The sequence below is a fragment of the Zalophus californianus genome, chromosome 12, assembly GCF_009762305.2.
Source record: "Zalophus californianus isolate mZalCal1 chromosome 12, mZalCal1.pri.v2, whole genome shotgun sequence".
Taxonomy (NCBI): domain Eukaryota; kingdom Metazoa; phylum Chordata; class Mammalia; order Carnivora; family Otariidae; genus Zalophus; species Zalophus californianus.
The window spans coordinates 2,432,754-2,446,652 of record NC_045606.1 but is presented as its reverse complement, the minus strand read 5'-3'; the positions used below and the strand labels follow the sequence as shown (position 1 = coordinate 2,446,652).

Genomic DNA, 13,899 nt, shown 5'->3' with positions numbered 1-13,899 from the left:
GGGCTCCGTCAGTTAAAAGGCTCGGACTGTTGGTTTCAGCTCAGGTCATGATCCCAGGGTCATGAAATCAAGCCGCGGGTGGGGCTCCATGCTTGGGCAGGGAGCCTGCTTAAAATTCTCTCCCTCTACCTCTGCCCCACCCTCACTTTGTGCTTATGCATACACACTCTCTTTATCTCTCTCTAAAAAAATTTTTTTTTAAATAATGATCTCCTAACTTACATGCATTAGTTGATGTACTCCTGGCTTGTGGAAACACGCATTAAACCTTACCCTAGGGGCGCCGGGGTGGCTCAGTCATTAAGCATTTGCCTTCGGCTCACGTCCTGGTCCCAGGGTTCTGGGATCGAGCCCCGCATCGGGCTCCCCGCTCAGCGGCGAGTCTGCTTCTCCCTCTCCCGCTCCCCCTGCTTGTGTTCCCTCTCTCGCTGTCTCTCTGTCAAGTGAATAAATAAACTCTTTTAAAAAAAGAAAAAATAAACGTTACCCCAACGTAGTACCTGGTCCAAGGGAGCGCGGCCATGGCACACCAGGGAATACACACTTGAACGTTTATTCTTCACTTTGTACTTACGTAACACCCCACACACTACACACACCCTACTAAGTAGTAACTTGCTTAATCCTCACAGGATTGTGCCTATTTACAGATGATGAAGCTGAAGTTCCCAATCACATGGCCAGTCGGGGGCATAGCCTAATCAGGTCGATTCCAAAGTCCAAGCCCCTTACCACCTCTCTATTCGTCCCCCAAGAGCTTGTCAGGGCCTAACTGCCAAGCCCCTTGCTGTCACCCCGCAGGTTAGGAGCACCCACAACCTTGACCATGAACTGGGAGCAGGCAGTTCTGCATATGGCTGGCCAGAATGTTTTACCCAAACCTTCCCACCACAAACACCTAGAGGAGATATTGAATATATCTTAAATATTTTTAAAATCTTTGAAGGCATCGGGCAGCTTTCAAGGCCAAGAGTATTTGTGGGGCCAGGATCCAGAAGACGGAAGGCAGGTGAGACAAAACCCAGCATTTGAAGCCACTTCTCCACTGAAGGCAATTTCTACTTCAAAAAGCAGAAACGAGGGCTGAGAAAATGAACAGAGCTTTCAAACGGTCTCACCAGAGTAGGAAATAAATTGGAATTCTGGGCCAACCAAGGAAAAAATGTCTTTGGTCAACACCACAGCCTCAGGCTGGGACCCCAAAAGGCTGCATTCTAGCAGTAGGAGCAGACGACAAACACGTAAGAGCTCACAAACACTGACACCATGCTTTTAAAACAAAAGGAGTCAACTTCTGGCTGAATTAGGGTGACATGCCCCTCCCTCTAAATGCCTGTCAGAAACAAGCAAGCAAGCAAGCAAGCAAAAAGCCTATCTGAAGGATGGAAAACATCCAAAGTATCAAATTATCGCCACAATTTTTAATATATAATGTCTGGAATAGAGTCAAAAACAACTACAGATAAAACATAAGAAGTGATAAAAGAAGAAAATCATACAATAGAAACAGACCCTCGGGAGATCAGATTATTGGAGCTACCAGCACAGACTTTAATTAAAAACTATAAAAACTAGAAACTGAAACTCTAGAACTTACTACAATAACTGAAATTAAGAAGTCAATGGAATAAGCTTAATAGTACATTAAATGCATTCTTAAGAAAGAAAGAGGGAACTACAAATTAAGTCAGAGATAAACTATCCAGACTATATCATAAAGAAAAAACGAAGGGGGGAAAAAAAACACAGAAAAAGAGAGAGAGAGAGATGCCACTTTTGCCACTTGTATTCAACACAGTACTAGAAGTTCTAGCCGCAGCAATAAAAGAAGAAAAAGAAACTGAAACTATCCAAATAAGAAAGGAAAAAGTAAAATTATCCTTGTTTGCAGATGACATTATCTTATACATAGAAAACTCTAAATATTCCCCCAAAAACTTTTAGAACTGATAAACAAATTCAGCAAAGCTGTAGGATTCATAATCAACACACAGAAATTGGTTGCATTTTTCTATATTAACAATGAATAATATGAAAAGGAAATTAAGAGGTGCCTGGCTCAGTCAGTAGAGCACATGGCTCTTGATCTCAGGGTCCTGAGTTTGAGCCCCACATTAGGTGTAGAGATTACTTAAAATAAAATCTTCTTTAGAAAAGAAAGAAAAGGAAAGAAAATTAAAGAAACAGTTCCCTTTACAAAATAGAAAAAAAATAATAAAATAATAAAATATTTGGGAGTAAACCTAACCATCGTGGCATCCTAGTTGAACATCCAGACTACAGCTAATACTAACATTAATACTGACATCAGGGGCACCTGGGTGGCTCAGTCAGGTAAGCATTTGCCTTCACCTAAGGTCATGATCTCAGGGTCCTGGGATCAAGCCCCAAGTCCACCTCCCTGCTCAGCGGGGAGTCTGCTTCTCCCTTTCCCTCTACCCTTCCCCACCAACTTGTGTGTGTGTTCTCTCTCTCTTAAATAAATAAACAAAATCTTAAAAAATGATAAGGACATCCATGATGTGTGTGTGTGTACATATATATATATATATATATTTTTTTTTTTTTAAGATTTTACTTGTTTATTTGAGAGAGAGAGCACAAGCAGGGGGAGAGGGCAAGCAGACTTCTCACAGAGCAGGGAGCCCAAGCAGGGCTCGATCCCAGAACCCCGAGATCATGACCCAAGCCGAAGTCAGACGCTTAACTAACTGAGCCACCCAGGCGCCCCTCAATGATGTATATTTTTAAGGAAAAGACAATGCTAGAGATAAAGGAAGTGTCATTTCCTAACGATAAAAGAGCTCATCCAATAAAAATATATGTCAGTTCCAGGGGCACCCGGGTGGCTCAGTCAGTCAAGCATCTGCCTTCAGCTCAGGTCATGATCCCAGGGTCCCGGGATCGGGTCCTGCTTTGGGCTCCCTGCTCAGCGGGGCGTCTGCTTCTCCCTCTCCCTTTGCCGGCCACTCCCCCTGCTTGTGCTCTCTCTCTCTCTCTCTGTGTCAAATAAATAAATAAAATTAAAAAAAAAATAATATATGTCAGTTCTAAACTGTATCTAATAAAGTAACTTAAATGACATATAGCAAAACTGATAAAGCTAAAAGGAAAACAGACAAATCTACCATCTCACTGGGAAATTTTAATTCATCTATGTCTGTAAAAGAGGCAGATAAGAAATAGATAAGATGTGGATGATTAACAAACTTGACCTAATTAATATATACAACTACTAAACCCGACAAGGGTGGAATTGACATGGTCTTGAAGAGCACATACATTTACCAAAATTGACCATGTGAGCCATAAACACGTCTCAACAAATTCCAAAGACTGAATGCTGAGAATGTTCTCTCACTAAAATAGGCTAGAAATTCGGAGTTTTCTTTAAAAATCACTTGAAATGTCCCCAAATGTTAGTGGAAATTAAGCAATATACTGAAATCATAATAAACACCAGAAAATTTTGAACAGAATGGTAACAAAACTATGACATATCAAACTGTGTGGAATATACTAGAGCTCTGCATAGAAGAAATGTTACAGCTTCAAAAGCATCTATTAGAAAAGAAGAAAATCTGAAAATCAAGAAGCTAGAAAAGGAACATCAAACTGAATTTAGTAGAAGGAAGGAAATAATAAAAATAAAAGAAGAAATTCATGAAACAGGAAATTCATGAAATTTCCAAATTAGGAAGATCCATGAAAGAGGAAACAAATGTACAGAACAGAGAATCAGCAAAACTCCGTTCTCTGACAAGCTATATTTCCGTAACCGACAAGCTTTTAGGCAGCATGATGCACCCAGTGGGGACCGTCCAAATGGAAGTGAAGCTCACAGACTCTGGAGTAAGACCTCCAACATGTGTCTTGGCTTTGACACTTGGGAGTTCTGTGGTCTATGCAAGAATTTAATCTTTGTGAGCCTCGGTATTCCCATCTGAAAATGAAGTCAAAACGGACCCCAACTCAAGGGTTGACATGAGGATTGGATGAAATAACTCATACAAAACACAACAAATGTTGTGATTGTCAATATTATTGAGACTTCTGAACCCAGGCTTCTCACTGATGCTGAATGTCACTCTTTGTCGCCTATGTTTCTGAAAATGGTCAGGAGCGGGTGAAGTTCTAGTACCAGATGAGCACCCAACCGAGGAGGCGCGGCCATCAGCCCAGCACTGTCGGCGGGTGCTGAGCTCAGTGTGACCCACCTGCAGCCGATGCAGAGACCCGACGTGCGGCTGGTGGGCTTGACACTGACACAGAGAGGGAGTCTGCCACGAGAGGGGGTTCTCTGGCAGCCTCTAAAAGTAGTGGTCCAAGTATGGAGGGTCCTCAAAAAGTTACAAATATATCCTATGATCCAGCAATTGCCCTACTAGGTATTTACCCAAAGGACACAAAAATACAGATTCAAAGGGACACATGCACCCCGATGTTTACAGCAGCATCACCCACAATAGCCAAACCACGGAAAGAGCCAAGATGTCCATCGACAGATGAATGGATAAAGAAGATGTGGTGCAAATAGCCAAACTGTGGAAAGAGCCAAGATGTCCATCGACAGATGAATGGATAAAGAAGAGGTGGTATATATACACGATGGAATATTATGCAGCCATCAAAAGGAATGAGATCTTGCCATTTGCAACGACGTGGATGGAACTGGAGGGTGTTATGCTGAGTGAAATAAGTCAATCAGAGAAAGACATGTATCATATGACCTCACTGATAAGAGGAATTCTTAATCTCAGGAAACAAACTGAGGGTTGCTGGAGTGGTGGGGGGTGGGAGGGATGGGGTGGCTGGGTGATAGACATCGGGAGGGTATGTGCTATGGTGAGCGCTGATGAATTGTGCAAGACTGTTGAATCACGGATCTGTACCTCTGAAACAAAAAATGCAATATATGTTAAGGAAACAAGAAAAAGAAGACGATAGCAGGAGAGGAAGAATGAAGGGGAGTAAGTCGGAGGGGGGAGACGAACCATGAGAGACGATGGACTCTGAAGAACAAACTGAGGGTTCTAGAGGGAGGGAGGTGGGGGGATGGGTTAGCCTGGTGATGGGTATTAAAGAGGGCACGTTCTGCGTGGAGCACTGGGTGTTATGCACAAACAATGAATCATGGAACACTACAGGAAAAACTAATGATGTAATGTATGGTGATTAACATAACAATAAAAAATTTTTAAAAAGATGTGGTGCATACACACGATGGAATATTACTCCACCATCAAAAAGAATGAAATCTTGCCATTTGCAACGATGTGGATGGAAGTAGAGAGTATTATGCTAAGCGAAATGAGTCAGTCAGAGAAAGACAATTATCATATGATTTCACTCACATGTGGAATTTAAGAAACAAAACAAACAAGCAAAGGGGAAAAAAGAGAGAGAGACATAAACGAAGAAACAGACCCTTGACTCTCGAGAACACACTGCTGGTGACCAGAGGGGAGGTGGGTGGGGGATGGGGAGGAGAGGTGATGGGGGAGGAAGGAGCGCACCTGTCGTGATGAGCACCGGGTGATGTAGGGAAGTGTTGAATCACAATATTGTACAGCTGAGACTAAGATTACACTGTTTGTTAACTAACTGGAATTTAAATAAAAACTAAAAAAAATAGAAATAAAAACCCGAGCAGTTTGAGGAGAAAAGAAGGAAGCGAGATTAAGTGGACGTGGCCACAGAGCAAGAACAGATAACTTCCCCTCCCCACCCCAAGTCGAAGCAGCAGGTGCTCCGCAGGGAAGCCGGTAACCCACGGAGCAGAAGGGCACACGGCACACGGCACACCCAGAGCAAGCAGGGTCCCCCAGGAGAGCCAGACCCAGACGACCAGCTCTCGACCAGGACGAGTCACAAACACAGGTCACACCCTGGCAGCATCTTCTCAGAAAAGAGGCCCTTTGGGACGAGAGAATGACCGCCTGTGGGTCAGGCCGTTGCAAACTTGCACAATTCGTATTTGAGGGGGTTTTTGGTTTTTGGGGATGGCACGGGAAGAGGGGGAGCTGGCTCGACATGGGGGTGCTGCCCCCGGAGTGCAGGGTGGGCCCTAATAGCACGAGACTGACAAGGCCCTACACGCAGCACCTCTGGACTTCTCAGGTCCGTCATGCCTGGTCCATACAGGTACGTGTTTATCAGCCAAACCAGGACAGGTTGAGAGAAAAGTGGTCGCTGGTAAAAACCAGCTAGGACAACCAGTGAAACCAGGACCCCTGCGCGGTCTTGCCGTAACAGACAGCAGTAACTTACTGTGGACGTCACAGTGGCAAATATACTCGGTGAGTCTCTGCTTCTAGCTCCTCATCATTAAATAGGGGCGTCTCTCATGAACACGCACGGAAGGGGAAGCAGCCCCCACGTTCCCACGGCGAAGCCCACTGACTTACCAGACGGACCGTTCTGGACGCTTCCTTGCATGTTCACGAGGTGGACCAGTTCACAGGTCTCCTGATAAAGCTGTGAAGCCTTTCCAGCAGGATGTTTCTTCCAGGGACAACTGTACTTTTCCTAGTGCATGAAATATCCTGCAATCAAAGAGAATCCAGAGAAGGCTCGCATCTCCTCGTGGTTTTCCAGGAGACAGATCATTACGAATTCATCTACATGCGAACATACACGGGTGCCTGGCGGTCATTTGCGTCAGAAATTAGAACATTTGCAATAGCTGTCTTACTAGGTATTTGATTGCTTATGAATTCCTGCACCCTGATTTGCAAAATGAGGGAGAATCACTCACGGGAATACGTGAAACATAAGACACAACAAATCAAGAGAACAGAAAGAGGAAAATAAAAGTACATAATATGAAATCAACCTTGAGGCCAAGAAGCTTGTGAAAGTTTAAGCCAATGGTAAACCTTTGAAGGGCTTGTTTAATATTTCGTATTTTTATTTATTTATTTTTAAGATTTTATTTATCTATTTGAGAGAGAGAGAGAATGCGCCTGCACACGAGCAGGGGGAGGGGCAGAGGGAGAGAGAATCTCAAGCAGACTCCGCACTGAGTGTGGAGCCCGACTCGGGGCTTGATCTCACGACCCTGAGACCACAACCTGAGCCAAAACCAAAAGTAGGATGCTCAACCGAATGAGCCACCCGGGAGCCCCTGATATTTTGCATTTTTAAACGCTTTCCAATAGTACCAAATAGGCCAGTCCTTTTTTTAGATTAAGAACAAATTTATGCCTCCCCCTAGAAATAGAATGTACTAGAAGTAGGACTATACTATGTGGCTCCATTGCTTTAGTAGACGGCTGGGATCACCTAGCTCCCAACTACTCACCAGTTTCCCACTGCACACAAACTTACAGTGCTGTGGCAAGCTGGTCCTTACAGTCACCAGCAAGGTCACGGTCCCCGGGTGAGGTGGCCGCTCCCAGCCACCGGCAGAGCCGCCTGCAGGAAAGGCCCACGTCCACCAGCTGCACCACCACTTCCTGCCAGCCCAGAAATCCCTCGGGTCCCGAAACTGGCACATCTGTGCGCCCAGTGACGACCTCTTGCAAAAGGCGATCCTTGACAGGAGAAGAACACGGTGTTTGTGATACATTTAGTGAGGACAGTGTGGCACCACGAAGCACCCGTGCCCAGTCTCCCGCCCCGAGGACGCTCTTGACTGTGACCCGTGGGCCTCTGATAACCTAAGGGACCGTCCCAGACTTGACTCTGTACCCCCAAATCAAGGCTCGTCCAGCAATCAAGCAGAAGGGACGCAGGTGTGAAGCCCATCTGTGTTGGCTAGTCCCCCAGCGGCCCCCACTGGACCCAGCCTCCTCGGAGTCACACTCCTGTGATTCTGTTCCCATAACTGCCACAGGCTGGGCTGCGACCCACATCCTCCAACAAAAAAACACAGCAGAAGCGCACCTGCCCCTTCCAGCCCGACCCTACCTGGGAGTGCGAGAAGCTAAGAAATGAAACATGTATACAGAGGAAGAAATGAACAGCGGAAAGGTGAGTGGTACTATAATTTGTAGTGCTCGGTGAGAAAAATATGGGTCGAAGGTGACATCATCACCTTTACTAACAAATTGCTCCCCGCTCTCAAGTGCTCAGCAAGGGGCAGGGACACGGAAGAGCAGGCTGACTGATGCCCGAAGATACTCTTCCACCCTTCGCGACATTTGCAGCCAGGGATGGAGAGAACAGGGAGCCCAGAAGCCAGGGAAGCAGAGGGGCACGGTCTGAAGGTTTGGGGTGCTCTTTAAGGGGAAACCGGCTTGCTGTCGAGGAGATTTTGGCCGGATGGGTGCCGCACAGCGTCCTAAGTGTGGCGAGACAGGAGGGACGGAGCAGGGGCGGCTGGGATTCCATACGGGGTCTGACCTTCAAAATAAGCCCATTGGTCTTGGCGGACGAGATCAGAAGGTGACTACTTACCACGTCCTCTGCTGACCTCTGTAGCTTGTTTAAAATGCTGGTCTTGTCGGAGGAGTCGTGGGGACACGTCAGCCCTCGGAGGCCCTCCCAGGCCCCAGGGTTCCCACAACACAGGAGAGCCTCCCTCCCAGACAAGCTCGCGTTTAGATGCCAGTCCGTAGCATTCTGCACCAAGAGCTGAAAGGTGAAGGAGAGCAGGAGGGGTGGCTTAGGGAGGCTTGCGCTCACCCCCCAAGGGCTGGGGAGCCACAGCCAGACCTCCGCAGCAGTCCGAATTTCAAAATAAGAACAAGGCTCTTCGAAAAGTTGCCCTTTTTGCTGGCACATGTTGCCTGCACAGCTCACAGCAGGGGCAAAACTGAAGATTGCATGAGCTTCTTGAATGTTCTATCAAACCTGTTGATTTATAACCCCATGCTATGCTTTACCTGCTTCCACCAAAAGAGCACATCCTTTTCCGGTTGCAACTGGTCAGGTCCGCCCAGTGTGGAGCTATTAGCTGATCTCTCCAGGCACGTGAGCACTTCTGCAAGGTCAACAAACTGATGTATTACTATCCCCCTAAAGCATGGGCTTTACGTGGCCGTGCATAGGCCAGTGAATTCTAAAAACCTGCAGCCCAGCAAACTGCACCTGTTATCAGACATTTTATGATCTTCCTGAGAGAAGAAAATGGAGAAAATCGATTGCACTATCATTTCAGGCCTCCTCGAGATGTATGAGGACGGCACCGTGGAGACAGGGGAGCTTTACTCCAAAAGTGACATCTGTACTCATTTCTTCTCTCCCCGCCACGAAAAGGTGAGAAGCCTCCAGCCCCTGTGGTGTCACCTTGGGCCGAGAAGTAACACCACTAGTCAGTGGAGGTTCAAAGAAGGGCTTTCTGGAAAGAAGGAGGAATGGAATGCATTGTCCCGGCCCCACGGAGGGAGCAGAAGAATGACCATCCAGGGATACACTCTGGCCCGATCTGAACACCAGGGCTGAGCGTGTGAATGGGAGTCGCACCCATTGGGCGGGAAACTGCCCGTCATGTCACTGGTCCCAGAAGGAGGCTACGCTCACGGTGACAGCAGTTAAGCCCCCGCCCCACCCCCACGCCCACCGAGTCACCCTGCAGAGCATAAAACCCACGGTGCCAACTACCTCCAAGCTCAACAAAGGTGTCACGCAGTTGGAAGTCCACTTTTAAATAATCAACCTCACGTTGGCTCCTAGCGCGTAGGTGACAAATAAGACCAAGCTAGTTTACCTTGCACAAAACGCAAATTCTGGGCTATCGCGTTCCTGAGAGCCCCGAGGCGTGGAAGCAATCTCTTCAGAGCCGGCCACCACGGGGGCAGGTTCCAAAGAACATTCTCCAACTTCTGTAGATGCGGTAACCTGAGGGCACCGGAAAAGATTTTAAGAAGAGTTTCCAAATGCCGCGTTGTGAGTGGTGGGCACGGGACCCGTCAAAGGTGACTTGGATACCTGCAGCCCCTGGGCGGGGAAGGGAGGGAAACGGGGTCCACTCGTGCAGGCACAGGTGCTCCCCAGCTGAGCAGCTGCAGGGACCACGTTCCCTGGGAAGGCAGGCAGTCACTGTGGGGGCTTGTCCAACTGCCCCAGGATGCCGCAGCTCCCCCCACCACCCCAGAGGCTCCCTGTTGCCCCGGGAGGATACCTGACTCGGGAAGAGGGAGGGAGCAACCCAGAAGAGCAGCAGGAAAGACAGGGACTCTGCAATGAGAGGAGCTGAAATTGGAACCCAATGTGCGAGTGAAGAAGCAGATGGGGGTCACACTGTGGGAGCAAGCGCCCCAGCACGACAATGCAGACCCTCAGGGCGTCTATGCAAGCACCCGGAATCCTGTACCCAGGGAGAGAAAGTGAGCTGCAAGGAGAGACCCAGAAGATGCTGCTAGGGCACACCCGTGCAAGGTGCCCGAGGCTGGTGCCCAGTGGCAGGTGGCACCTGGCCCCTGCCTGGCCCTGCCTGGCCCCATGCCCACACTGGCCTGCCTCTCCCGCGTTTCATCGTCCTGGTGCAGGAGGTCCAGCAGGAACAGAGCCACCACGAGCACGCCTGCCTCTGAGGACGCGTGTCCTCGGGACCAAAGGAAGCCTTGTTGGGCTTCCAGTTGGAAGTCGTGACTTGGAAGACAGAGGTGTGAGCAATCGGCGAGACTAGGGTAGAAGTAATGAGTGCAGTGTCCTGGGCCAGCAGCTTCCCACCAAGGGCAGTGTGGACGGCCCGGAGGAACTGCGGGCAAGCGAGTGGCTGATTTCAGGAGGGGCAGATGTGGTCTAAAATAACAATGACAGCGAGCACCGGGTGATGCTAGGAGGGGACGTGAGTCCGGCGGCCAAAGCAGGTGTCAGCACCGGGGAGGGCGTGAGGGACTGGGCAGTGCTTGTGAGCAGCTGCTAAGCGTGGGGTGCTCTCAACCCGGGGTCTCCCTGCTGGCCATACAAGGGGCGGCAGGTCCTTCCTTCCTTAGAGGTGAAGATACGGGGCCACTGGGGCTCCTGCATGGAGCCAGCAGCAGACCAAGGGCTGGATAACCAGCAAAGGCCTCAGGGGCCACCGAGAGACGCCATCAGCATGGGGAGGTGGAAACCCAGGGGCCAGATCCCTGTGCGCTGGCCACAGATTTGCTTGGCCGTCTGTATCCCTGAACAGAAGTGGGTGCAAGGAGAAAGGGACACTCTAGGGGCTCACTGTTGGCCCGGGGCACACAGCAGCCGGGGGAAGACCCCCCCCATCTGCCCACCCTGTGTGTGGGCAGGAAGTATGTGGGGGGCAGGGGAAGCTCGGGTCACCCACACCTGGTCCTCCGAGGGGGTGCCATCTCTCACATCCCTGATCCCTGGAGGAGCTGAAAGCCAGAGTTCCCCGGGGCTCTCTGTCCCCCGGGCAGAAGTGGCAGGGGTGTGGCAGATTTGTAGGGTCATGGAGGTGACCCACTCCATCACTAGCACCCAGGCAATCTCTAAGATAACACAGGGAACTAGATCTTCATAAGCAAGATCCTCCTTCCTAACCGGGTTCCAGAAAACTCGAGGGAGTTGTTAATGTTTCCACTTATGTGTGTATGTCCATATGTCATGATGCCACGTGTGCCCTAAGAACACGACCTGATCCCATGCAATTCTAACGATCCAATTCTCCCTTCATGCTGGGTAAGCAGCAAGAGCTCCCGAGACCTGTGGCTTGAAATGGACCCTTTTGAGACAATACTGAGAAACCTTTTGTCGGCTTCCAAGGAGAGCCTACACCTCAGGGGTGTAATGAGGTCCAGTTCCTGCAAAGGGCAGTACCTGCTGAAGAAGATCCAGTATTGCAACAGAACCAACCACTTGGGAATCCATTCGGCTTCTCTCGAAAAAGAAGAGGCCACCAGGGGTACCTTTTCCCACTTCTAAAGTATTTGTGGACTTTCCGCAAACATTTCGACGATATAAAATTTCAAAACAACCATGAAAACAGTTCCTTTCGTGAAAGCGCCTCTAAAGTGGTTTTGTTCATTTTAAACCTATGTCTGAAATCCAGAAGGCTGACCCCCTTCTCGGATACATTCCCGCACCGGATTGTTGTCCACATCTGAACAGACAGAGGGGGAGCGCCTGGGTGGCTCAGTGGGTTAAGTGTCTGCCTTCGGCTCAGGTCATGATCCCTGGGTCCTGGGATCGAGCCCCACATCGGGCTCCCTGCTCGGTGGGAAGCCTGCTTCTCCTTCTGCCTGCAGCTTACCCTGCTTGTGCTCTCTCTCTCTCTGTGTGTGACAAATAAATGGATAAAATCTTTAAAAAAAAAAAAAAAAAAACCCAGACATCGGGTTGGGGCAAATGGTTCGGGATGGTCTCCACTACGCCAGCCTGCAGTCTCCCAGCTACTGACTGGAAACCCACTGTCTAGTCGCGGTTTTATGAATTCTTCCCTCCCCATCTCATTATGCACTCGTTAACATTCAGGCCCGCAAGCCTAACCAGTAATCAAACAGGAGGATGCGCCTTACGTCTTGGGAGATGGATGGCTGCTGGTGGGGCCATCTGCCGCCAAGCTCTCACTCAGGATGCGAAGCACAGCATACAGAGCCTCCACCACCTGCCGTGGCTCACGCTCTTCCACAAACGCATTGCCGAGAGCCTCCAGGCCGCGGGCAGCCCCGGCGAGCACCTGCTGGAGCATGCTGCCCTTCCGCCACCACTCGAACACCTACGCGTGCAGAAACGGAAACATCACTGTTAACAGGAACGCCGTAAACATGAGAACATTTGCCTGAGACAGAGTAATGGAGCCTTCTAGAGGACAGACAGCCCATTTTTACGATGTTGCCAGATTGAAATGTCTGTTAACTGCCGTACGATCTGATTTCTATTCAAAAACGAAAGATTAAAAATGACGTCAATGGAGGCACGCTGCGTTTTCATTGGGCTGCCATTTCCCTTTCCTTCGCCCACTGCCACTTGCAAAAGAGAAGGCAGGGAGCCTGGGTAGTTCAGTCGGTTGGGCGTCCGACTCTTGGTTTCAGTTCAGGACGTGATCTCAGGGTTGTGAGATCGAGCCCCGTGTCGGGCTCCACACTCAGCAGGGAGCCTGCTTGAGATTCTCTCTCCCTCTCCCTCTGCTCCTCCCCCACCCCCCAGCTGACACTCTCTACCTCCTTCTCTCTAAAAAAATAAATAAAATCTTAAAAAAAGAGAGAGAGAGAGAAGGTCACAACATACATCACTAAACCAGGGACATATGCCTTGAAGACTAAACTGACATGTTTGGGACAGCATAAATATGTTGATATATTTCCGATTTATACTAACGAATACATGGTTGCTAGTTATGGTTCTTCGTCATGGACTTGGGAATGATGATACTAAAGGCAAGCAACATCCTGGTTTATCATCAACGTGACACCAACATAGACGCTTTTTGCCCAAATCACAAGGCGCGGGCAAAAGCATGATGAGCACGCGGGTGCACTGAATCACCGTGCATTAACCATGGGTGCAGGCTACCTGGATGGCGCACAAAGCAGAGGTGGCCCCCCGACCACGCTGGTGCTGGCCAGCTCAGCACTGCCCTGTGATCATTTTAGTCCCACCTAGCGACCAGTCACACCTGCATTTCTGTAATAACCTTTATTTTGTAGGAAACTTTTTTTTATTATGTTATATTAATCACCATGCATTACATCATTAGTTTTGGATGCAGTGTTCCATGATTCATTGTTTGTGCATAACACCCAGTGCTCCACGCAGAACGTGCCCTCTTTAATACCCATCACCAGGCTAACCCATCCCCCCACCCCCTCCCCTCTAGAACCCTCAGTTTGTTTCTCAGAGTCCATCGTCTCTCACGGTTGGTCTCCCCCTCCGATTTCCCCCCTTCATTCTTCCCCTCCTGCTATCTTCTTCTTTTTCCTTTTTCTAACATATATTGCATTATTTGTTTCAGAAGTACATATCTGTGGTTCAACAGTCTTGCACAATTCACAGCGCTCACCGTAGCACACACCC

The 13,899-nt window shown here is 48.9% G+C and overlaps 1 protein-coding gene across 1 annotated transcript in view; it reads right to left on the bottom strand.

Moving 5' to 3' along the window:
- Nucleotides 1-13,899, bottom strand: part of ABCA13 (ATP binding cassette subfamily A member 13) — a 366,584-nt gene that overhangs the window by 297,663 nt on the left and 55,022 nt on the right. The window contains 7 exon segments of the mRNA XM_035723335.1: nucleotides 6,408-6,481; nucleotides 6,483-6,545; nucleotides 7,330-7,535; nucleotides 8,401-8,577; nucleotides 8,829-8,926; nucleotides 9,653-9,783; nucleotides 12,402-12,601. Coding sequence (XP_035579228.1) covers nucleotides 6,408-6,481; nucleotides 6,483-6,545; nucleotides 7,330-7,535; nucleotides 8,401-8,577; nucleotides 8,829-8,926; nucleotides 9,653-9,783; nucleotides 12,402-12,601 — 949 coding nt within the window.